We start from the raw sequence: 26,083 nt of genomic DNA on the forward strand, positions 1-26,083 counted from the left end.
TCTGTAACTTTGACAATATCAATCACAAAATGCTTCATATTTTTTTTAACCAATGAAAACAAGAACTCATGTATCATATTTGGTTTTATCAAAATAAATGAGAAAATATAGGAAACTGATTCAAAAAGGAAAAAAATGTACTATCATTTGAAGATTCAATAATCTTTACCATCTGGGGAGCTAATAATGGAATAGGGGAAAAATACTGAAATAATAATGACATAATGCTCACCTATCAAGCCATACGCATTGTGCTAACTGTTATATATTTCTCTCTAATTTTTATATTTAATTTGCTACTGATACCCCTTTTCCAAAAATGAAAAGATAAGTCTTAGAAAGTTCAGATAACTCACCTAAGGTGATGTCAAACAACATTCCTTAAGTGGCTCTGGGATTTTATTCTGATTCTTATTTGCATATTTATCTGAGTTTTAACTCCATGATATTCATTACTACATAAAACTACTTTACATAATTCACCATAGACAGGACATGTAGATTTCAGAAGATTAAAACTTATGAGCAGGGACAAATAATTTTTTTATTGATTGAAAATGAACTTAGAGGTAGCTTTTCTACCTCTGCATGCTAAAGATGAAGTGGACTTTGTGGTTGATTCTCTAATATTCACTCTATATGTCTCAGTGTGGTATAAGGAATTAACCCCTCTGCCTACTTCCCATTATTTGAATGGCTTTGATTAGTCTATATCAGTCCTGCCAATCTCATGTGCCCCTGTTAAGGACTTCAGGAAGGTATTCCTAAGCCAGTCACATCATGGCAATCTTCCTATGATAGAGACTTCCTATGACAGACACATTCTCTAAAATGGTATAACCAGATGGTAGGATGTATGCTTGTATGAAGTTTGGGAGAAATACACTAGTTCCTTCTCCTGTTGTATACAAGAAAGATTTAGCCTCTTTTACTCCTGAATGTCAATCTGTGATTACAATGGGAACCAGCCTTAGTGTAAGGCCAAATTTGTAGATGACGGAGTGGTGAGACAAATCAAAACTGGGGCGTAAAAAGTTGAGCCACTATATTAACCAATTAAAACACCTGCTTAACTTCCTGTCATGAAAACCAATGTATTTCTTTATTGTTTAAGTCAATTTGAGTTAGGCTTTATATTATCTACAAGTGGACACACTCTAAAATATAAACGATAACAGAAATCTTTAAGATTACAAAGGATTAAAACTAGTAATTTCTTATATTTGCTAAGACTGGATATATTAGCATAAGTAACCTGAAGAGTTCACCAATAATTTAATCATCCCAAATAAATCCATTAGAATTTAAAAGTGACAAATTAACTGGGAAAACTGACAGAATATCTGGCTGAAGCAAACAGCCAGATAGGTAAACACAATATACAGTAACATTTCTTACATGACTGAAAATTTTCCTATTGGATAATGAAATGACCACTTTTAGATAGGTACTTGGGACTTATTAAAGATGTACTATCGTAGCAATGTATTCCTCTGACCACAAAGTTCAACAAAGTATTGGAAATCAGAAAAAGCAAAATTAAAACAACCCTGTTTTACAAATCAAGCTTGAACATTCTGTGTGCTTCCCATTGATACCTTCATTTTTTTTAAAAAAAAAAAAAGGCTGAAAAGTATTGTAGAAACTATCATGTGAAGATAAAAATAAAAAGCTACACTTGACAGTTTTGAAAGATGAAGGCTGAGTAGCTACCATGAGACAGACGTTTTCATTCAGGCCTTGTCATTCTCCAGCTAAGTGTTTTAGGAATTTGTTGTATCTCTGGGACTCAAAACATTTGTTAGCTATTGAGGCTGGATGAGTTTTTTGATGATTCCAAGAAAACAGTTGCTCTGGGCTAGTAGTTAAACAGAAAAAAGATGACTATTTTCTGGTAGGAAATGGGAATAAGTAAACATATATTCCAAAGGACTGAAAAACGCAAGGCATTTTGAAGAGAGAAGAAGCAGATAGCTTAAGTTTGATCAGAGAACCAAGACTCCATAAAGGTGTAGAAAAGTTGGCTAAGGGAAGGCCTTAAACACCACGGCAATGAGTTTGCACTTAATTATGTAGATAGTGGAAGCCAGTACATGTTTTAAACTGGAGGTGGCCTGAAACATTAGGCTTAATAAAGGAAAAGGAAATAATGAGAATAAAAAATCATTCCAAAACTTCATACTTAGATAAATTGGAAGAATACTGGCAGAATAAAGGGAGAGTGTGGAGGAGGATCTCAGAAGTTTTCTTTTCAATTTAATAAAATTAATTGTTACTGAAATACATTCTGATCACACTGAAGTACAGGGTTAGAAGATGCTAATTTGGTTACTAAAGAGGGTTCAAAGGGTCAGGAATCATCATTGTGTTGACTCTATGTTGGGGAATCAGTCATGAACAGAAATACTGATGTACAGAAATGAGAGTCTATATGAAGTGAAAAACACAATTTTATTGGTGCTGAATCAATGCTGTTTCATTGATTCTTTGTGCCTTATGTTTGCTCATATACAGAAACAGAAGTAACTGAGTTTAAAAGTTGGCATGAGAGGTACCACAGAAGTCAGCAGTTTTACGTAGGAATTTAATTAGGTGTAGCTGGTGACCACACAAATTAAATGGAATCTATGTGGCACTCAGGGCAAGGCTCCATCAGTAAGAGGAAGCACCTGATGAAGTAGATTAAAGAAGCTGTGGTCAGAGGTTTCATGTCCCAAGGAGGAGATCAAGGTATACGTGGTAGGGCTTCTTGGTCACAAGTTAGGGCCACTTTAGTTGCAAACTGGGTAAAATTATAAGGTCCTCAGCTGGTCAATATATCAACTGATAGTATAGCAACTCCCCTCTTGCACATAAAGTGTTAGTGAACACAGAAGCCTTTGGTTTGGATTTCCTAATTTCTTTGCTATACACTCACTGTAGCCAGACTCCAGCATCTGAATCATTCTTTGCTATTTGCATTTAATTTTTAATATTTGGATCAATATTTCCCGTGAGAGCGAGTGTATATGTGTGTGTCTGTGTGTGCATGCTTACTTGCACACTACAAAGAACAGCGTGAGGTGGAAAGTAGGATGCAGCCGTGAGAAAATTCTGAAGGACTTACAGAGGTGGGAGAGCCAACTTCAAAGGGAATTCCTAAAACCCCTCTCCTACCACACAATTCTCGGATAGTTTATCCTTTTATTTCACTGTATCTGCTGTTCTGTCTTATTGACAAGTTATGGGACATGGCAATATATTTAATATTAAATGCCTATGGTTATTGTTTATTCAGTTACCGCTCCATATTCTTTCCGTGTTTCCTCCTTCGTCTGATTTTAAAAATTTTAATTAGTCTCTTTGGGGAAAAAGATTACATATTCATTCATTTGTGTAATTGATCTGGTTTATATCTGTGTCCTCACCCAAATCTGATGTCAAATTGTAATCCCTAATGTTGGAGGTAAAGTCTGCTGGGAGGTGATTGGATCATGCAGGCAGTTTCTCATGGTTTAACACCATCTCCCTTGGTGCTGTCATGGCGGTAGTGAGTTCTCCTGAGATCTGGTTGTATAAGAGTCTGTAGCACCTCCCCCCACCCTCTTGCTCCTGCTCTGGCCACGAAGATGTGCCTTCTTTCCTTTCGCATTCCACCATGACTGAAAGTTTCCTGCGGCCTCCTCAGCCATACTTCCTGTACAGCCTGTGGAAGAGTGAGCCAAGTCAACCTCTTTTCTCAGGATAAGGTAGTAAACAAGATAAAGAAGGTACGTGCCCTTATGACTTTTAAAGAGAAGAAAGTCAATGAACGAGTGGAAGATAATTTCAGATAGTAACAAATACAAAGAAGAAAAATAAAGGTGGTAAAAATTGAATTGGGAAGAAGTGGGCAACATTTGATAGGGAGCTGAGAAATAATTAATAAGAAAGAGCCAGCCAGCAACATAAATAATATGGACAAGAGTTTTCCAGGCAGAGAACAGCGTTGGCAACATTTTCAGGAGTATGGCATTTGGAGCATAGCAAAGAAAGAGGAGAGCAGAGGAAATAATGTCAGAAAGATTAGCACATGCCAGATTATAGTGGGATTTTATGGTAATGGTAAGGAATGTGGATTTTATTCTGAGTGTGAATCAGAAGCCACTGGATAACATACAAGAAAAGTCCAAAGAAAGAAGCCATTGAAATGACAAGGCAAATATTTGATGGAAGCTCTCAAAGGCTGTAGGACTGTTTGGGGGACAATCTATTTAAATCATTAAAAACATATGAGCAGTTTTCTTAGCAGTAAGGTTTTGTAGCAAATGTAAATTGTGATGCTCCAGTAAGTTACATCTCAGTAGATGCTGTCAGCACGGTTTCAATGACAGTGGTAGTTTCTGAAGATCCTTTGCATACTGGTCTTTTCCAGTCTTATTTAGAGCATGATTGTTTTTCTATTTGCATTGTAAACAAAAGCAAAAGTTAAACCATCCTTTCCCCACACAAGCCTTATAAAATTGAAATTTAATGACACTGATCCTGATAAGTATAATTTGTGAATACATGATTGTCATTAGAAGACTTGAACTCTGATGCTTTTATTTTGTATGTAGCTCTGTAATTTGTTCAGACTAGTGAGTTGTGAGCCAAAATGACTGTGTCATTTTTGGCTGAAGTGTTTAGTTGCCAATATAAGACCCTCTTCGGCACTATGTTTAAAGTGTTTATTTAAATAATTTTTCTTATTCTTTTTAGAAAAAAAAACACTTCCTGGTCATTTAACACAAATTTCAGGTGAAAGGTAAATTAACCAAGATTTCCAGGCAGTAAAATAGACATAAATATTTAATGTAGTTTTACATGAGTTGAAGTTGTAGACACTTTATATAGTCCACTATAAAAGTAATGCTGTCCATCCATCGAAGGTGATCCTTCTGAAATAGAAAACAGATATTTTAGGGTATTTTTTTAATGAACTGTTGAGAATAATTAAAAATAATCAACTTGTTTATTTAATACTTCAAGCAACCTAGATGCTATCCTGAAATTTATTTACTAAGCTACTATTGCATAAATACTAAGAACAGATGAGTTAAAGAAATCCTGTAGGAAAAGACCATATGAAGTGCTAAAGTATGCAAGGTACCATGTTTCTACAAAGTTTTCTATAAATCCAATATTGGGTTTACTGTGTATGCCTCATTAGAATTCTGAAATGCAGACTAACATCAAGAAAATAAAGTGTGGCTATATGGACTTTTACAGTTGTTCAGTCTCACTATTCACTTATTAATGATCAATAGATATTCTTGTAACTTATTTTCACAAACCTATCACAGAGTAAATTTGAAATTGTTATTTCCAGTGACACACTAGGGCAACACATTTATAAAGTCATTCTCTTTAAGACAGATGCACTCTTGACAATATATGGGTAAACTCTAAGTAGGGCACTTTAAAAACATATTCTTCTTCTGAAGTGTAAATCTGTATTTGCTCTATTTATTTAGCTTCTCTCTTATGATTTTTCTGGAAACCAACATGTTCTAAAGACATGTTTCTTGATCATGGAAATAAGCCAAAGTTGACAAACATGTATCTGGGCTCATTAATTTTATATTTAACTAAATAAGCAAATCAGTAGTCCCCTAAGGACTTTAAAAAGAATGAATATTACACACTAAGTGCTTAACTTAGGCAATGACTGACATATAGTGGAGAAAGAAGTGTCAGTGGTTTCCTGATGGCTACCAGCGTATGCTCTAAGGATTTTTGCTATACAACTGTAGGAAAAACATTTACCATAATGCAGTGCGCCACTGGAGTTCAGCACAGACTGAAAGATGACTGCTGTCATGCAGTGACAGTGAACTTGGTACTATCCTGATGCCACCATCTAACTCATTTGAAGAAATGGAGACAGTGGACTATTGCCGAAGCACTTAAATAGAGCAGTCCTGGGGGGGTTGGATAATTTGTAACAGATGTTCCATATAATGGATGGATTACAGGAAGAGTGTCTGTAATGCAGACTATCTTGTTCAGTGAGGTATGATGGATGCTGCTTATTAGCCTGACTTAACATCTGTGAGCTGAAGTTTTGAGACAAATATGTGAGCTTTGATTTACTGATTCATACAAATCAGGTGATAAAACATCTTTACAACAGTGATTAAGTATTTCAAATGAAGTTTACTAATAACAGTTTTATTTCTTGAGTTGGTATGAAAGAAATAATTATATGATCCAATAACCTCCTGAGGAAAACATATAATTCAAGCAGACCTGTTTTATGCCATTCCTTTTTTGTGATGAATGAACATTTAAATTAACCAAATCAGAGTGCTGACAAATGAGAATGCTGATACTTTGGTATAGATAATTACCCTATGTAACTGACAAAACTTTCCTTTCCTTGAGATTTTGTATGCTTGTCCTAGAATGTTTTACAGTTAAAGAAAATTCTAGAATAATTGAAAGTCATTCACACTATTTGGTTTTATTGTTTAAAAAATCTAAGTATTGCATGTGATTATTCTATTTTGCAATTACTTCCAAATCTTTTAGTGCCCTTGGTGGTGTTTAGGAAGGCTTTCTACTCTTTATTATAATTTTTGCATTGCTTTACTGTCAAGTAAACTGAAGGTTTGGTAAAGTCCTATGTAAACATTCACAGAATGCATTATTTATATTTCATAAATATTGAATACTGTGATTTAGCTCAGTTTTATAACATTTCTCATTTTATATGCTCTAAAGCTGATGACTATTACATGTGCATATAGTGATGATTATGACTGATATGAAAGCAGTACCCTTTGACTATGACCTCTCTATATGACCCGGTCTACATATCTTACCTAGAATAAAATATAATTTATATATTTAACTTTGTTTTACTCAATTATATCTTCTTGGTGATTTTGTTTAACTATACTTGAAGCTCTTCAGTGTTTATTTCACACATGAAAAGTTCTCCTGTACACTAAGATATCCATTACATTTTGCTCAAGGATAGATGTCAACAAAATGGAATCTTTAATGATATAAATAGATGTTAATATGTGCACCCAACTTCAGGAAATTGATGTAAGATTTCATCAGCTCAGTTGACTGAATATACTGAATGGACCTAATGGTGCTTCACGGTTTATCCTAATGACAGCAAACTGACAGAAACCCCAATTATGCCAAGCCTACCAACATGCCAGTCTGAGGCTTGTTCAGTATTCAAATGCCTGAGGAGGGAGAGGTAGTCAAAATGCACTCTATCACCATTAGAGTGTGTCAAATTGTAATTAAACAAGATGGACACAGTCAGAATATTATTGGATATTTCCATCAATAGACGGTGAGCTCAGATCACCTATTGGAAAAATAGACTATTTTCCTCCTATGAATACCATAAGGAACAGTGGTTCAGCTGTTTAATCTTAAAGATAAGGGATGTAGTAATTCTTCCTAGAGTTGAGAATATGAACAATATCTACCAGTTACTGGAAAGCAATATACCGTTTGAAATCTAATTTCATTCTTTTATTTAAACCAGAAAATTAAATATTATTTCCCCTTCTTTCATTTTTTTCTTCTTCCTCTTCCTCCTTTCTCCTTTCTGCTTCTGCTACTGCTTCATCTTCTTTGTCTTCTTCCTTCTTCCTCTTCCTCTTCTTCCTCTTCTCTTTTGCCTTCTCCTCCTCCTCCTTCTTTCTTCTTGTCCTCTTTTTTTTTTTTTGACAAGTGAGGAGATTCAGTCCAAAAGAGGTAGGATGACTTGCCTGATTAGTTAGTGCCAGGGTAAGAATAAAATCCCATCCTGGTTTATTTTTCTAATGCTACACTGATTGATTGAGTAAACAGATTACTTTATCAGGCATTTAAAAAAATTTGAGTCATTTTTAAATTAGACTACTGAAATTAAACTAATATTTACTAAGTATCAGCAACAGACTAGGTCCAGTGCTAAATATTCTGGTAGCCCAAAAACCTTGATTGTACATTTGCAGCAAAGATACAAGCAGACCTTTTCTCCACTACTTTTGGCTCGCCTTGAATTTATGCATATTTACTTTCTCACTCCCATAAGTAGCCTAAGAATTACCCTTTATATCTCATCTTCAGAGTGCCTACCCATACTGAATCTTGTAGAGGATATTTCTTTCTTAGTGAACTGCTTTTTCTAAAGCTAGGACCTATCTTTTCCCCCTGTTTTCTTGTTAAGTACCCCAGCAGATTCATAATTTTCCAAAGGTAAATTTTCTGATAAACTCATTCAATAATACAGAGACATGCAATCATGACAGCCAATCTTATGTGTAAAGTTCTATTAAATCAGATTTTCCCCATGTATACTAAGCAACAATATTTACACATTTTAGTTTTGAAAAACGAAAGAACAGAGAAGTTTATTTAAAAGGTTTTTCACCAAAAACAAGTCCCCTTTTTTTCCTTCGTGGCATTAACAAGCATCACCTGGTGTTCAGTTTCTCCCCTACTTTTTCACCTCACTTGCTCTAACTCATTAGAGAGCTAATTGTCTTTGTCATTCCAAATTAAGGAGTACTTAGTGAAATGGAGAGTTCCCTTTGCCAGGTGTTTGGGAGGACAATATTCAATCTGCAGTAAAAGTCAGCAAAAGTTTCTTCCAATTAACACTAGTCCTTCCTCTGTTCAATCTGCATGGATTTTGGATTGTTGAGTGAAGAAGCATTCCGGGAACAGACTACATTGTATATGGTGTTATAACTAATCAAGAAAATAATTAAGAATTCAGTATGTTGGATCGAAATAAAATACAGGCCTAAATAAAATACAATTTGGGAATAGAGACTAGAATGAACTTACCAATTTTATGTTTGTCGTCTTAGGAGATGCAACTGGTCACTGGGTTGACTTTCGGTGTAACTTCTACTTGGAACTTGGGTTCCTTCTTGGTGACCACACTTGGGTTATCAAAAACAGGCCATAAAATGTGTATGTACCCTACCAGACTTTACATTCCAGGCTTTACATGACAGCAAATTAATACTTAATATTCAAAAGGCATGCTAAAACAGTCTAGGTGACAGTCACAGGAAACAATGCGTTCAGAAAAACAAAAAAGTCTGACTTTAGATGTGTCTATAGAAAACGTACAAATAAATGGGGTGATTTTTACAAACTATTCAAATGAACAGACACAATGTACTTTCAATATTTTGCCTAAATAATATTGATGAGTTTAAGACCGTCTTTTTTTTTTTTTTTTTTTTTTTTTAACTTTAAAGGCCACTGTGTTTTGTCTGGTTTTCATGACACTTGGTATAATTTACCCACAAGCAGGCAAAAACCACCAGTATCAAAGGGCTGAAGACTGTCGGCAATGGAAATGATGGTCAGGTACTTTCTCAGGCATTTGGGAGTTTTGTTTTTGCCTCAGAATTGTGGCAACTGTAAAAAAAAAATTAAAAATGAGAGCACGAGAAGAGATTATGCAGAAAGAGTCTAGCAGTGCTCAATTCCCTGGGTGGCATTTTGTCCAGAAGTTCCTCCTTTTTTTTTTTTTTTATTATACTTAAAGATCTGCGATACATGTGCAGAAGGTGCAGGTTTGTTTTATAGTTATACACATGCCGTGGTGGTTTGCTATACCCATCAACCCCTCATCTACCTTAGGTATTTTTCCTAATGCTATCCCTCCTCTAGTACCTCACCCCCAGACAGGCCCTGGTGTGTGATGTTCCCTCCCTGTGTCCATGTCTTCTCACTGTTCAACTCCCACTTATAAATAAGAACATGCAGTGTTTGGTTTTCTGTTCCTGTGCTAGTTTGCTAAGAATAATGATGATTTCCAGCCTTATTCATGTTCCTTTTTTATGGCTACACAGTATTCCATGGTGCTTATGTGCCACATTTTCTTTATCCAGTCTATCACTGATGGGCACTTGGGTTGATTCCAAGTCTATTTTATTATGAAATTATATATGCAATAAACATATGTGTCCATGTGTCTTTATAGTAGAATAATTTATAATCCTTTGGGTATATACCCAGTAATGGGATTGCTGGGTCAAATGGTATTTCTGGTTCTAGATTCTTGAGGAATCACCACACTGCCTTCCACAATGGTGGAACTAATTTACTCTCCCACCAACAGTATAAATGTGTCCCTATTTCTCCACATCGTCTCCAGTATCTGTTGTTTCCTGATATTTTAATGATTGCCTGATTACCATTCTAACTGGCATGAGACTCACTGTGGTTTGATCAGCATTCTCTAGTGACCGGTGATGATGAGCATTTCTTAATGTTTGTTGGCTGCACACTTCTTTTGAGAAGTGTCTGTTCATATCCTCTCCCACTTTTTGATGGAGTTGCTTTTTCTTATAAATTTGTTTAAGTTCCTGCAGTTTTTGAATATTAGCCCCTAGTCAGATGGATAGATTGCCAAAATTTTCTCTGATTCTGTAGATTGCCTCTTCACTCAGATGGTAGGTTGTTTTGTCATTTTTATTTTTATTTTTTTACTGTGCAGAAGCTCTTCAGTTTAATTAGATCCCATTTGGGCAAGGGCAAAGACCTCGTGACTGAAACACCAAAAGTAATGGCAACAAAGTTCTTCCTTTGTGGCAAAACCCAGGGCATCTAGATAAGAAGTCCCACAAGATGTTCTGAGGAAGCAGTCAGTAGAATTTAATATTTTAGATAAATGGCAAGATATGGGGTCAGAGGAAGTTCAGACTTTTCAGTAAGATTAGTGGGTCATTTAGGCCAAGGTGTAACATAGAAAGTCATTACTATTTTTCATGGTCATGTGGTAAAAGATTAGGTACTTTAGAGGATTTATGAATTTGAGGCCTATCCTTAGAGATAGATGTTAATGATAAAGTTCTGTATTTGCAAACTAATGTAGAATATCTTCATTCTTTCTTGGGCTAGCAAACGATGACAAATCGTTAAGTTTCAGTGAGTATATCATCTTGATAAAAATTCTCTGACTCCTACACAAAGTTTGTCGCTCCATTCTCTTCTGCTGTGGCTCATGCCTGTAATGCCAGCACCTTGGGAGGCTGAGGTGGCTGTATCACGAGGTCAGGAGTTCAAGACCAGCCTGGCCAACATGGTGAAACCCCGTCTCTACTAAAAATACAAAAATTAGCTGGGTGTGGTGGCATTCACCTGTAATCCCAGCTAGTTGGAAGGCTGAGGCGGGAGATTCGCTTGAACCTGGTAGGCAGAGGTTGCAGTGAACCAAGATTGAGCCACTGCACTCCAGCCTGAGCAACAGCAAGACTCCATCTCAAAATTAGAAACTTAGTAGGGGGTATCATGACAAATGAAATGAAAACCATCTGGCAGTTGACAGTGGAAGGCAGTATAGTAATTTAAAATGCTGGTCTGCCTGGACTCTACTCACTATTGTTCTGCTTGTTAGAGTGACATTCAAACAAGTTCTTAAACTTCTCTGTGACTTCATTTCCTTATCTATAAAATGAAACTAAAAATAGTACCTATTGCATATTGTTTTTATATGATATAATTCTTACAATATGGAGCCTTTGTGCAGTGCCTGAAACATAGGAAGAACCTGATAAATGTCAGCTGTGTTTGTTATTTAGCAATGGAGCTGATAATCAGAGAGCAAAATGTGCTGCTCATAGATGGGTAATAGCACATCTCACGTTATGTTGTAAAAAGATGTGGAAGTTGCTCATGTTTAGATCATAGCACAATGCCTCCCACATATTATGTGCTCTATAAATGTTTGACGAGTAAGTAGTAAATGAATGAATGAAGGGATAACAAGGTTAAAGTTAAATAATTTGCACAAAGTTTCACAACCAGTCAGAGCATGTGGGGATGTGATCCAGTCTCTTAAGATTCTGCACTACCTTTCACACATAATTGCTTGCTTTTCTTCACCTCCGTAATTTGGTTATTACACCCCTCATTCCACTGAACTTGCCCTTGTGAAGGTCATCATTTACTTCCAAGTTGCTTAATTCACTGGTATATATTGGTTCATATTTTACTTAGTTTTGACACCGTTGTCCATTTTCTCCATCCTGTAATTGTCTTGTCTCTTTGTCCCTATGATTTATATTTACCTGGGTTTTCGCCTAGCAGTGCTTGAGCTGACAACTTTACATTTCCTTTGCAAATTCCTCCTTCTCGTCAACATTAACGTTTCTCAACATTCCATTCCAGGATTTTTCCCTTCCTACTCTTCACAGGCTCTTTGTTCTGCTTTTTGTTTTTTTGAGACAAAGCCTCACTTTGTCGCCCAGGGTGGAGTGCAGTGACAAGATCTTGGCTCACTGCAACCTCCCCCTCCTGATTTCAAACGATTCTACTGCCTCAGCCTACTGAGTAGCTGGGACTACAGGTGTGCACCATCATGCCCAGATAATTTTGTATTTTTAGGAAAGATGGGGTTTATTGTAAAGAGATACAGGGTATCTCTTTAATTCCCACCTGACTTTAAAATGTAAATAGTGCTCAAATCTACATATCAAAGTCAGTGTTTCTCTCTTAAGTGCAGCAGCTACACAACTATTTGCCTACTGGATACTTCCCTCTGGAGAACCCTAAATGTTATTCCCTTACTACCAATCCACTTCTCTCACATCTTCCTGTTTACATAAATGTGATTATGAATGAGTATGATTGCATGATCATTCTCTATTGGGGGAACACAAAACTTGTCTAAAGCAGAACAATTTTTTTTTTTTTTTTTGAGACGGAGTTTCGCTCTTGTTACCCAGGCTGGAGTGCAATGGCGCGATCTCGGCTCACTGCAACCTCCGCCTCCTGGGTTCAGGCAATTCTCCTGCCTCAGCCTCCCAAGTAGCTGGGATTACAGGCATGTGCCACCGTGCCCAGCTAATTTTTTTTTTGTATTTTTAGTAGAGACGGGGTTTCACCCTGTTGACCAGGATGGTCTCGATCTCTTGACCTCGTGATTCACCTGCCTCGGCCTCCCAAAGAAGCAGAACAATTTTAAGGGTAAAAGGGCCTCATAGATGGTAGGCCCCTTTGGCATCAGTAACTACTTTGGCACTCTAAAAGTATAACTTGGAGCTGTGCTAGTTAACTAGAGTATACGGTGTCCCTCTGATGGGCCACTCAGTTAAGCATGGCAATTGGCACTCTTCTTTGCCTTCTCTTTTTCATTATTTCATAACCAGTGAGTCATCAAGTTCTGTAGATGTGTCTCCTTCCTGTCTTTTGAATATATACACATCCCTTCCTATCTCCATTATCATTGCCTTTTAAAAGACCCTTCTTATTTCTTGCCAAGATTACTGTTAGTGTCCCGTCTGCTTTAGTAACAAGCCACTGGTCTCAGTGTCCTCTAAAACACTACAATTTCCTGAATGTTCTTTTTAAAGATATATCTTATCCTGTCCCTTTTCTGCTGTGATCCTTTGAGGGGTAGGCATCACTTGTAGCGTAAGAGTTAGAGTCCTTCCCAAAGCATCAGAAAGCATTTATTCCAATGCTGTGCCACCATGTCTCCCTCTTGCACTCTAGAACTCTCCTGGCATGTAGTAAGCACTCACTAAACAGTGAATGAAATCAGATTTTAAAACATAAGCCCACACACCAAGAATTTATCTCCATAAACTTACACAAATGTGAATTGACAGTATTTTTATATTAGGATAGATGTATAAAAACATAGTTAAGTCTGTAGGACGAAATATAGTGAAATATAGTTTCATCTTACAATTTATGACTTCAGTTATGTATTAGATAACACTCAGTTGATCAGAACTTTTCTCAAATTTGAAGAGTAAAATCAGAGTATTTGTTTCAAAATGGCCAAATACTCCCATCAAGAAATCTGAGAATGTCTCAATCAGTTGACGGAAATATCAGTCCCTAAAAGAGAGTCTGGCTTTTGGCAGATAGTCAGTATTTGGTGAGGAAATAAAATACAAGAGATTTGGTTTCTATTGGTTAGTTGTCTCTGTACAATGACAATTAATCTATTTGCTCATTTTGTGTTTGCAGATATATGTGCATGTTTGCAAACTGCTTTAATCATTCTGGCCAGTCAGATCACTTCAGGTAACTATTATTTCCAGGAGACAAAGGATAACTGGTACAGAAAATCTGAACACCTGACTGAGCAAAAAATGTTCTTTTTCCTGTTAGTTGTTAAAGAGTTCTATAGATGAGCAAGCAACCACGTGAATAGTATAAGAGAAAAGAAACTGAAGTGCCTTTCAGTGTCTAAAAAAAATTTTATAAGTGTCATTCACACTAGTTAATGTAGAGAAAGTCTAGGGAAAGTAAGTCATTGGTGTAACTATTTAATCCCATTCAATATTAGCAGTAAGAGTGATCTAGTATTTCTACAACAGTGCAGGATATTCCATTAAGAGACAGCATGAATAAAAGTAGCTTTTCTTTAAGAGGATGGACATCTTATAGGTGCATTTTACAGTTTCAAAAATATTGAAAAAATAATTTGGTTAGCTGAATAAATTTTATTCTCTAAAATATTATTTGCAAATGTATTTACTATTAATAGTAACTCGGATAAAAAAATGAGACTGAGAACATTTGTCATTGTCTTTTTGTATCCAAATACCAGCATCTTAGCAAACCAAACTTTATACCTACTGGCTTTCTTTTTCACTAGAGACTCTTTTGAGTCCAAATCATTAGGCTACCATGTGAAGGCTTATGCAATCTCCAAGCACAATAAGCTCTTACATATTACATCAATGGTGGGAAAGAAAAACTATGCAAACTATGCTCGAAGGTGTTTGTGTTGAATATTTGTGCATTTTAAAGCTTGGAAACATTCAGAAATGGCCATATGTTAAAAATAGACATTTACATCAATTTAGAATATACAGATCATAAGGGGTAGTGCAGTGAGAGATGTCAAGATAGGGCATATTAATGCTTCTTTAACTCTCAAATAAACTAACAGTATATTAGAAATATAGCCGGGCGTGGTGGCTCACGCCTGTAATCCCAGCACTTTGGGAGGCCGAGGCGGGTGGATCACGAGGTCAGGAGATCGAGACCATCCTGGTTAACATGGTGAAACCCCGTCTCTACTGAAAATACAAAATATTAGCTGGGCACGGTGGCGCATGCCTGTAATCCCAGCTATTCAGGAGGCTGAGGCAGGAGAATTGCCTGAACCCAGGAGGCGGAGGTTGCGGTGAGCCGAGATGGTGACATTGCCCTCCAGCCTGGGTAACAAGAGCGAAACTCTGTCTCAAAAAAAAAAAAGTAATATGCTCAAGGTTTTCACTGAGCTTTATTTTCCCATTGCATTTAGGAAAGTGGTAGTACTTGAATCCTTTCCATGGGCATAGGCAGAAAACTCTCAATCTTTTCTCTCTTGCTAGTGAGAATCACTACAAATTAGTGCTTGGACGGAATTTGGAGATACTTAATCAAAGGTTTCTAAATTAGTTTCTATCCAGGTAAAAACTGTTGTCTTCAGGTTACTTTCAACTTGTTGAAACAAACAAACAAACCAATAATACTTTACAACTAGCTAAAAGGTAAGTTAGCTTTGATGTTGGCTGGAATTAAATTATACAGTTCGGTAGCATTATCCAACTTATGATGATAGAGGCTTTGGTTGGAATTAAAATAGAAATTATAAATTAGTGGTTACTTCCACACAATAAACAAAATCTTTTAAAACATGACTCATGGGGTAAAAGAGTGAAAGATTTTTTTGTGTGTGTAAAAAGCTAATAAAGCACTGATGTAGGCTCTGATATTCCAATTTTATAAATGAAAAAACTTTACACTACTTTGTTGAGATTTGCCCCCTCTGTTTGCTAATGTACTTTTATTTCTGTAGATGAATATATAATTAATTAGGTAGGGAGGACTGGCTTCTTGGGTGTGTGAGCTGTGCAGTTCAAGATCTGCGAGCTTTCAAGTTCAGGGCCCTGTGCTTAGATTAATGTCTTTCCATCACTGTTTTGAAATTATGAATAATTTTGAACAAGGGATCCTGTGTTTTCACTTGGCATTGGTCTTCACAGCTTACGTATCCAGCCCCATAGTTCTGCTTATAATTTATCCTAGTCTCACACTATTTCCTCTGTGAGACAGAGAATGTACCCAGGGGAACTTCTGTCGTACGTCCCACCCTAATTCCGAAGGTGCCTTACTTTGGAGGACTTGTAGATGTAGAGCCGGCTGAGGGTTGAGACCTCAGCTTCCTCATCTCTGTACTCTGAGTGCTGACTTCAGTGCCTGACACAGAGCAGGTGCTGAATGAATAGGTGGGTGAACAAATGAATAGCAAAGTATAAGCAAATACCTATAGACTTATTTTGTTGGCAAAACAGTCAAAATGTTAATGATTTTCGTTTTGCAGGGAGAAGTGGCTGAGTTGGGAGGGAGTAAAGTTAGATATTCAAGGAAAAAATAATTATGGGAAATAATAAAAGGAGCTGAATTGCCTGGACAGATTAAAAAAAGTTCAATTGAAAGGCAGGTTGAAATCTGTGTTAGGAATAAGAAGTGATAGGATCAGGTTCAAGGTGGATGGTTAAAAGCAGTTAGATGTCTCCCAACAAATGACACCCTGAGCTGAATTTATACGTTACAATTTCATTTATTAATAAATACACTTTGGATTCATCTTGTAAGTTGTGATTCAGGAAGTGAAAGTTGTTGTGCAAGGTTGAGGAAAGGCTGTGTATTCAGGAGGACTCAAGAGATTATTGATTCTTCTTCGAGTATTCCCAGAGTTTCTTGACCTACTGTTTTGCATTAAGAAGCAGAGTAATACCAATAGAGAAGTTGCATGAGAAAGTGAGTTTTTATTACTTCCTCTGCCTCTGAGCAGCATAGAAAGATCATGCTGTCACTCTTAGTTACCCTAGCTTAGCTAAACACATCTTATTCTTTAAACAGTTTTTAACCTTTATAATTATGTAGGAAAACATATTTCTAATATTAATTTCTGTAAAATGAAATAATGAAAACCTAGTATTTCTCCAGAGTCTTTATTTTGGTTTGATCTCTTCTGATATTGTTTGGGAATACTGGTTCCTTGTAATTTGTATATACTCCTCAGTGAGATTATCTCTCACATATCTACCTTCTTTTTCCTAATAGCATGATGGAGTTCTACTCATCTTTAAAAAGGTTCCCTCTAGCAGTATTTAGTCTTGCTTTCTCTACTGTTATAGCACACTTAAGTGACTAAAATTGTGCACAGATGTCCAGGTGTGGCTTTAATTTCCTTTTACATTTCAGTGAAATAATTTTTTCTAACATATTCATTACTTCTATTATGGTTTTCCAGATATACATGGTGCTGTGATAATGCTGGTTCAATGAATATTAAATTTGGGAGAGCAAGTGACTTTATGCTTTAGGTAATTATTTATGGAAAATGCAGTCTTTGGAGAAAGGTGATCATGGTGGAATAGAGGTGAATAATAGCAGTGACATTCAAAAGTAAAATGAGGCAAAAGTACAATCAAGCATTTGAGGAAAAGAGCCCCTAAAGTAGTGAATGGGGAGAGTATCAGAAAGCATTACTACTCAGAAACACCCATATTCTAAAAAGGCATTGATGAGGCCATGTGGCTACACACCTGCTTTTCAATTTAGTGTTTTTGTGGGGCAAGGTTGAAGAATTGCAAGATTTGGTAAAAGGCACAAAAGAATGTTATAGACTATCTCTCATGAGATAAAAGACAATAAAAAAGTTGCTCCCATCTGTCAAAGAGAACATAGATTTTTTCCCCTCAAATTTCCACTGAAACAGAATCATAAGAACATAATCCTTGCCACCCAAGCACATCCCTTGTAATGAAGACATTGAGCAAAGGGAGCTGCTCAGCCAATCTACTTTTAGTATTCTACTAAAAAATGCATGGGGAAATTGTTTTTACTATTCCCATCTTTCTGGGACACACATTTGAATAATTATGCTTTAAGTATTCTGCTGCCAGAATGGTAGCCATCATCAGAAAAGCTCAATCTAGAATGCTCAGCATTGGTCCTGAGGCATATACTATTAGAATACCATGAATTTACAGACCGACAAATGGAGGAGTTTGAGAAAGGAGACTGGCAGAGTACAACTATTTTGAATTTTATTTCGCAAGCTAACATTAAAAACAGCAATATTCAAACATCAAAGCTTGTTCAATTTACCAGGAGCTGTAAACTTACTTACAAAAAAAAAAAAAATTTAAAGAGAACCAGAACTCTTAGTTCAGTGTTTAAATCTAAGACTCATTAGGCAGAAGAGGCAAGATATTTTTACCAATTTTAGAAGAGTAATGCAAATATATCATAGAAAAGTGGTGACTTGATCAAACTCACTTCAAGTGAAAGCTTGAGCTGAATGTTACATGAATATTCAGGCAACAGGAACCTGTTTGAAATTGCTATTGGGTATAATCCCAAAAGTTATGCAGTTTTTCACCTCCTAGGCATAAAGCCAAAGGGTAAAAGAGCAGAACATGAAAGCTGAACCTGAATTATATTCTAAACCCTGTTGAGTTTAATTTTACTTACAAAGCAGAATGTTAGTTTGCCACTTAAACTTGCCCCCTATAGTCCTGTAAAAATACCTTGTTTCTTATCAGTCTCTAAATTGTGATATTCATTTGGAAAGCTCCAATTTTAGAAGCCTCATTCTAAATTACTAGGCAAGTGCAAATGATAAATATACATAATCTAAAACAGATCATAGCAAAAGGAGAAAGCAATTTTCTATGAATTTGAGTAAAGGGTTTGCATTTCCGTGAGCTTTGTAACTTCAGAAGGCACAAAGAGAAATTTTTAGCTAAATGGAATAGACTGTATTGAAAGAATGAATACTTTAAAAAGTTGGTGTTTTATAATAAGGTAACAGAGATACACATTCTAGATATAAATTTGAAAAAAAGATCAATAGCCTTCTGAAGAGAAACGCACAAAAATGAACAAACTGCTATCACTCAGATGTCACACTTTTTGAAAAACAACATTTTGCTTGAACCAATGATGGATGAGCTACCAAAATCCATATGCGTTTGGTGATATATGTAACTAAAACATGGTGATGTATATATCTAAGAGATGATGAAGCTCGCCTATGCTTTATGTTTACTGTTCAAGACTTTTATAATGAATTCTGAATATTTAAAGAGTCCAGCTGAATAAAAGACCAGTTAATGTAAAATATAATTTCTTGCTATTGATGAGAATGTTTTTATCTGTACAGACTGTACAAAGGGTTAAGCATGCAATACTCATACTTCTCAAAATATAATTGTAGAAGATGAGAAATGAAGAAGCACTTGGTGGGATTCTGGTAATGTTCTAGTTTTTGCTTTGAATGGTAGTTATATGGTGTGTTCACTTTGTCATTATTCATTGAGTTATACATCTGTATGCCTAAGATTGGTGAAAATGTAGAAATATGGTACTTCAAAAAAGAAAAGAAGGAAGGAGGAAAGGAAAGGAGGGAAAAGAGAAGGAAGAAGGAAGGAAAGGAAAGGAAGAGGGAAGAAAGGGAGGGAGAAGGAAAAGAGAAGGAAGGAAAAAAATGAAAGAAGGGAGTAAGAAAATACATGCCATGATCTCGATTTCCCATATTGTGGAATGCTGTGCTAAAGGAAATGGCTACTCTAATCATTTGCTTAAGAAGATGTAGCTTCCTAGGGTTGCAGAATTTGGTGTCTTGGTTCATAATTGGAGACCACTTAACTGTCATTTTTGCACAGAGAAGTTGTGTGTTGACATTTTCAGACTTGAAAAAATATCATTGTCACTTAACAATTGGCAAATGTCACCATCCTACACATGCAGTTTTTCTGTTTTTGGAAGCTCACCTTAGAAGTAGTGAAAGGGCAAAAAAAAAATGCCTGGGGATTTCACTAGCTTTGCATTTGAAAAACACGTGTACACACAAATTTTATCTCTGTAGTCCAAGTGTTTTAGTAGCTCAACTTGTTTAGATTGTCTGCTTGGCATTAGTTTAAACATTTAGTGACCACTTATTACTAAAGGTGATTTGTACTCTGAAGTCAGTTCTGTGGTTTTTGTCTGTTACTAAGGAGCATTTTTTCCATGTAATTTTTTCAAAGGCAAAAGGTTAAGCAAAAATAACATATATTGTAAAATTGAAAGTAAAATGCACAGTACTGATATGCTCAAAGTCCATGCATTTAAATTCCTTTGTATGATAATTTATGGTGATCATATCATGTCTTCAGACTGCACTATTAGCATACTCACCCCTAACAAGAAGTTCTGCCTCATCTGACACACTGTCTGCTGTGGTCTGTACCCTGCAGCCATATCTCCCAGCATGCATCAGAAGGATGTTCCTGATCATTAAATCTGCAGAGGATGCTTGCTGAAAGAGGGATGAAGTGCCAGTTTAAAATGTTGCAAATCTGCCTAGTTCAAGGTGGTTTAAGGGGGAACTTTGCATATTCAGTAAAAGGGCCCATTTTTGGCCTTACAGTTTATCTAACAACAATTCGGAAATCATAATAAAGGGATTGAACATTTAATATTGCATATAATGATTTAGCAGCTAAGATATTTAAGAAATATTTAATATGCACAAACTCATATCTTTAAAAGTATAGGAGAAATAGTGAGCAAAACTGTTGCTTTGCTATTCAGAGACAGGTGTATTTTATGGCAAGAAAATCGTATTGAAAGGAACAGCAACTTGTGGGAAATGGATTATGAAAAGATAGCAATCCAAATATTATCTCATGTGACTTTACTGATGGTTCTTTTCCTAATAACACTGTAGGCAACAGGATGAGACAGTGCTCAGCTGAAAGATTGCTGGTCCCAAAGCCATGTGTCTTTACTTAACAAAGATGTATTCCTCCCATAACCATTACCATCAGGGAGCAGGGTCAGGCTGAATAGTTGTTAATCAGTGTAGTTACAAAACACAAAGGAAGCTCCAAATACCAGATTCTTGTTGGGGGCAAGATGATTTGAACATAGTTGAAGAACAACTGCAGTTAGGGAGATCAGTGAGTACCAGGGAGGATATCTTTAGATATTTTCGTTCTTGGGATAGGTGATATTCTTACGTTTTCAAATGGCTGGTACAAACCTTCCATTAATTAATGTTGCCTTTAATTTACTCTATCAGGAAAGATAGATTTCTTTTATTGTGATCATGTAAGGATCTGGTTGATATTTACAATAACTCAGGAGGTTTTTATTTCTTTGGGTAGTGACGTAGCAAAACTCCAACATTCCCTTCAGTTTCCATTTTGCGATCAAACAACAATTGGAATAAGATCAGATGCATGCTGCTTGAAATGGCATCATCAAAGAACTCAAAATTTTTCTCTAACAATAATTGAGCACATGAAATAATAGGTAATGAAAGTTGCAGAGAGGCATCACAGATTACAGACCTTTAAAAAGTGATGTTTGTTCTTAGTAGGCAGTATCATAGTTATTTAAGAATTTTAAAACAACACTAATTTCCAGATACCTTTTGAATTTCTTTTTTCTTAGCATTCATTGTGAACTTTTTGCTCAAATTGTATATATTTATTTCGATGAATTACTATACTATATACTATGTTTTAGATCATTTATTTCTGGTATTTAATTTCTGTTTTGTTTTGCTTTTTGCCTTCCTGTTAGTCTTATGATCTAAACTTCTGAGGGTAATGCAGTTTTCTCTCATGAAATAATTGTTAAGACATGGTCTGGTTTAGTCATTTACAAGGAAATGCTTCATAGCAAGAATGCATTAACATGTCATAAGAATTATTTCAAGGAATGTGATATTTGTCTAGTAAGTGTCCTACACTGCTAATATCTTTTGGATAAATTGCTGCTTTTAAATCCTAACTGAATTCATTTTCTCATCTTCACTAGACTAAGTACTTCCCTCAAATCAGAAAAAGCAACTTTAAAACCTTTGATTTTTTTAATGGGGAAATAAAAGCAAACTCTAAACCATTAATAAATCATAATTTAGTTTCAAATCAATATAATTTAATACTGTATGAATGAGCTTCTTTATATTTGCCACTAAGGGTGAGATGAGCCCACTTAAGATTCTTTCTCTCTGGATTTCTTAGGTTTTTTTAATGGGGTACTCAATTCAATTTCAGGAATCATTGTGTACCCCATTGGCCCAGAACAGGTCCTATGTCTAAAAGTAAATCTAAAGTGAGGCCCCAGAAAATCAGGGAGGATTTGTTTGTATTTCCCTAGAAATAGCACTATCTAAAAGACAGTGCCTTTAGTTGTTGATATTATTTGTTGTATTTTTTTTTATTGTCTTGCTTGTTTTTCTTAATAGCACAAACTATACTGGTGGCAGTTTAAACACCAGAAAAGTACTGATTATAGGTGATTTTTCAGGCTCACATTTAAAAAAAATTTTTCATAAAATCACATTCCTGTCATTAATAACTGATAGTCTCATTTTACAGACTTTTGTTTTCCCACATAATTTATTTCTTTATGTCCTGGACAAAATGCCTCAAACCTTTCCTCTTTCCATGGGACTACAGTAAAAACTAAGTTTAATGGGATGAAGAAGAGATTTCATTAAAATCCCATGAAGGTCCAAGGAATTCAGGAGAGTGAGGTATAGATTCTCTTTTGTATGTTGTCCTTTACTTGGTTCCTGCAGTTAATAGTGTGCAATGCTCTATAAAATGGTCAAAGCTCCATCACCATCTATCAGAAACAAAGAGTCTACAGCCTGTGGTGTATCTATCAATATCAAGACCATCCAAGGAGTTAAAATCGTCTCATTTTAGGCCCATTTCTTCTCTTTTAGACTGTATCTGCGTCATATTTTTAACATCCTAAACAGGAAAGATTAAAAGTTAAAATGAATGGATGTGAACACTAAACCTAAATTACCCTTTCAGTAGATTTACTGATCTTTCAAGAGAAGTAATGAGAGGAATTCATGTGGGAGCCCATTATACTAAATCTCAGCCCACAGCATGCAGTTCCTGAGAGAGAACTTCTACAATTTAGTGCACTTTTAATGAAATGGTTACTTAAAGCAGATGCTTGCTTTCTTAAACTTAAACCTCCTTTTCACATTTTGTCTCTTAGGAATTACTCTCTTTTTTCTTGCTTTCTTTGACACTTGCTTTCTTTTCTTTTTTTTTTTTTTTCTGCTTTTGTTGACTGTTTGAACAAGTCAGGCTACTTGTTGCTTCAAATGAATTTTGCTGTAACTAGTGCTTAACACAATGCTCCAAACCTTGCATAGTACGTGCCACATAGTGGGAGCTTACTAAATGTTTGTTGAATGAATAAATAAATGAAGGATTTCTTTTAAAAACAAGATGTATGTTCAGTCTCTGTGAGTACAGTAACATGGCTATGTCATTAAAATATCTTGGTCACATAGTTTCATTAGAGCAACTGCTAGATTACTGTGACATTTATCAATGACTGACATAAAACAGGAAAATGCTGTCTTTCCACCCAAGTCCCATTGCTTTTTAGCTCTCACTTTGACTAAGTGTCCTGCTCATCCAACCTAAGACTGCCAGTTATATTCCTAGACAATGAAAGTTCATTTAGCATTATTGTTCAGAATGTCTGCTGGCTCTTGTTGCCTTATTTTGACAGAGAGAGCTCTTTAGAACACGATTCTACCTCCTGCAACTTAATTCTGTTGTTCTACAATACCAGCCTCACATTTACCCACACATAGGCATGCTTCCCATAGCCTATTTGCATAGCTTTTCTGTTCTGTTGCAGATGCTCCTTCTTTTCTCTTTTCCTGGAGATATTCTTGCCAACTCCTTGGTAAGGTTTTTCTGTACTCTCTCTCCCCAGGCTTTCTTAGCTTTGCCTCTGTATGCTCCAGTGTCACTTTGCTCACGTCTCTGAACTAGTACTGGCCATTCATGGACGTCTCCCCCAGGGTCCACTATGGACATTCCCAGAGCCGAGTTAGCACTAGCGCAGCAAGCTAATGAATGCATGGAGGGTTGCTTCTTTTCTTGTGTGTGGCTGACAATACCCCTGGCCCTCCTGCCCCTTTTCCTCTCTAGTCAGATAGAAAGGAAAATAGGAAAAGACTATGGAGAAAGACAGTGGAAAAAGACACCTAAAGAGTATATATAGGTTCTAGAATGACAGAATTGTGTGAATCCCAGCTCTACCACTTATTAGATATTCACCCTGGTTAAATTACTCTATTGCTCAGAGCTTCTCTCAGAGTTTCATTTTGATAATGTGAGTAAAGCCCATAGCAGTGTGTCTGGCATATAGTAAATTTCTGATAAAATTTATCTGCTGAAGGGCACTATAATTGCGCTCTTAACCAAGAGGAATAGTTCTTTAATTGATACTCACTCTCTTACCAAACTGGATATCAATATTTTCCATAGCTAGAGTAAGCTTTTTGATAAGTACTTAGCTTTATTTTAGATATAAATATTTCCTCATGTCCCTTTCCTCATGTCCCTTCATGCTTATAGTATACTAGAAAAGCATTAAACTGAGAAGAAGAACTGAATTCCAGCCTTAGTTTAGTAACTTGCTGGCCCTGGAACCCTGGTTAAGTCATCTTATTGGGATAATAACAACTTCACTGTCTCTCTCATAGTGTATTGAGGGGAATCAAAAGATGTACATACATGAACTATTAGGAAGTGCTTCAAAAGTATAAATACTCTGAAAGCATTTTTCTCAAAGTTATAGCATATTGCTGCAAGCACAGCAAGCAGCTGAGAGTGTATCGGGAAGAAACCAACTGATCAACAAGGTAACTTAATGTGGTGTTCCTGTAAATAGTGAACTCGTGCTGAATGACCTAGTCAGAAGGCTGCTGGGTAGGGCAATTTCTGTGCCCTCATTTAGGGTTTATTTAACTTTCTGAAGGGCTCATCACAAGGCGTCTCTAGCATGCCTGGCCCCTAAGAAAACTATCCATCAACCATTCTTCTCGGTAAGGCAAAATAATATGGCATATCAAATCTATGAGATGTAGTTTTCTAAATCTTACCTAGCATAAAACATTGTGTGTCAGCCATGAGACACAGATTTTTAGATAAGTTTAATGTTGTTGACATAAAACCTTAGAGAGTTAAAAGATTTTCCTAGTAACAGTATTTCTTCTTCCAGGAGGATAATTTGTTTAAAGTACCCTCCTATGATAAGGACATCAAATACAGAGACATTCTTTTTCTATTTGTTTTTTCTTTACTACTCATAAAATAGGGTTTAAAGAAAATACCAGTTTTAGTATTGTTTTTAGAAAATAGCTGATATTTAACTTGCATTCTTAAATAATTGAATATATTATCAGAAGTAAAATTATTAATCACTACTAGTGAAGAAAATAGTCAAACTACTATTTGACAGAACATTTATGTCTAGTATGGTGATGTAGTAAACATAACCAGCAACACGCTGAAGACTCAAAATGGGTAAATAGGACCCTAACATCAAAAGTCTGGGACTTGATATTTAATTTTCAATCCATATTCTAATAATTTAAGTATTGAGAAAAATGTAGAAACAGTTCTACTTGGTGACATAGATTAAAGAGGAGAAACAATTGTCTTTTCCCTAGTGGCAAGGTAAATGGGAAGTCCTTTATCTGAGATGAACGTGAGTAATGCAAAAGGGCTGGTAGCATTTCTGTATTAATCTAGGGCTTCTAAAGTAAAGAGAGGGCTGAAATAGATAAGATCACATAATTTATCAGTCTCATGCCTTCCTGGGCTGACTTGTAGCTCCATTCAGTCTGTTGGCAACAGTTCGTGTTCCCTGACTATGAGACTATTTGACTCATCTCCCTTTATTGTTTATTCAGTATATTACTAATTACAAAAGGCATTCGTTTCTGCTGTGCTAAGATTTGTGGACACAGGCATAGAATCTGTACTCAGGGGGTTTCCTGTCTAATCCAGCTTCGACAGAAGACACATTGGCAGAGAATGTGGATCAGCTTTCCTCATACTTGCATCTGAGTTTTGAAGAGATGTGGGGAGAGATGGATCTATTGTTTCATAAAACAATACTCAGGCTGAGTCCAGAGAAAAAGATTTTCTCTTTTTGTGTGCCTTATATAGTTTTAGCAATCATTGTATGAGCACCAACTCCTAAATTTAGATTTTTAAAATAGCTCCTTTTTGATCACTTCTTTGTCCTTCATGCTCATCTATCT

General features: G+C 36.0%; 1 protein-coding gene across 2 annotated transcripts in view; it reads right to left on the reverse strand.

The window, feature by feature from the left end:
* The window catches only part of CNTN5 (contactin 5), a 1,452,729-nt gene that overhangs the window by 123,872 nt on the left and 1,302,774 nt on the right, over positions 1 to 26,083 (reverse strand). For both annotated transcript variants that reach the window (XM_002754648.7, XM_078339900.1), the window contains one exon: positions 20,176 to 20,296. In XM_002754648.7, the coding sequence (XP_002754694.4) occupies positions 20,176 to 20,296 (121 nt within the window). The remainder of the gene's footprint in view (positions 1 to 20,175; positions 20,297 to 26,083) is intronic.

Source organism: Callithrix jacchus, chromosome 10 (genome assembly GCF_049354715.1).
Source record: "Callithrix jacchus isolate 240 chromosome 10, calJac240_pri, whole genome shotgun sequence".
Lineage (NCBI taxonomy): Eukaryota > Metazoa > Chordata > Mammalia > Primates > Cebidae > Callithrix > Callithrix jacchus.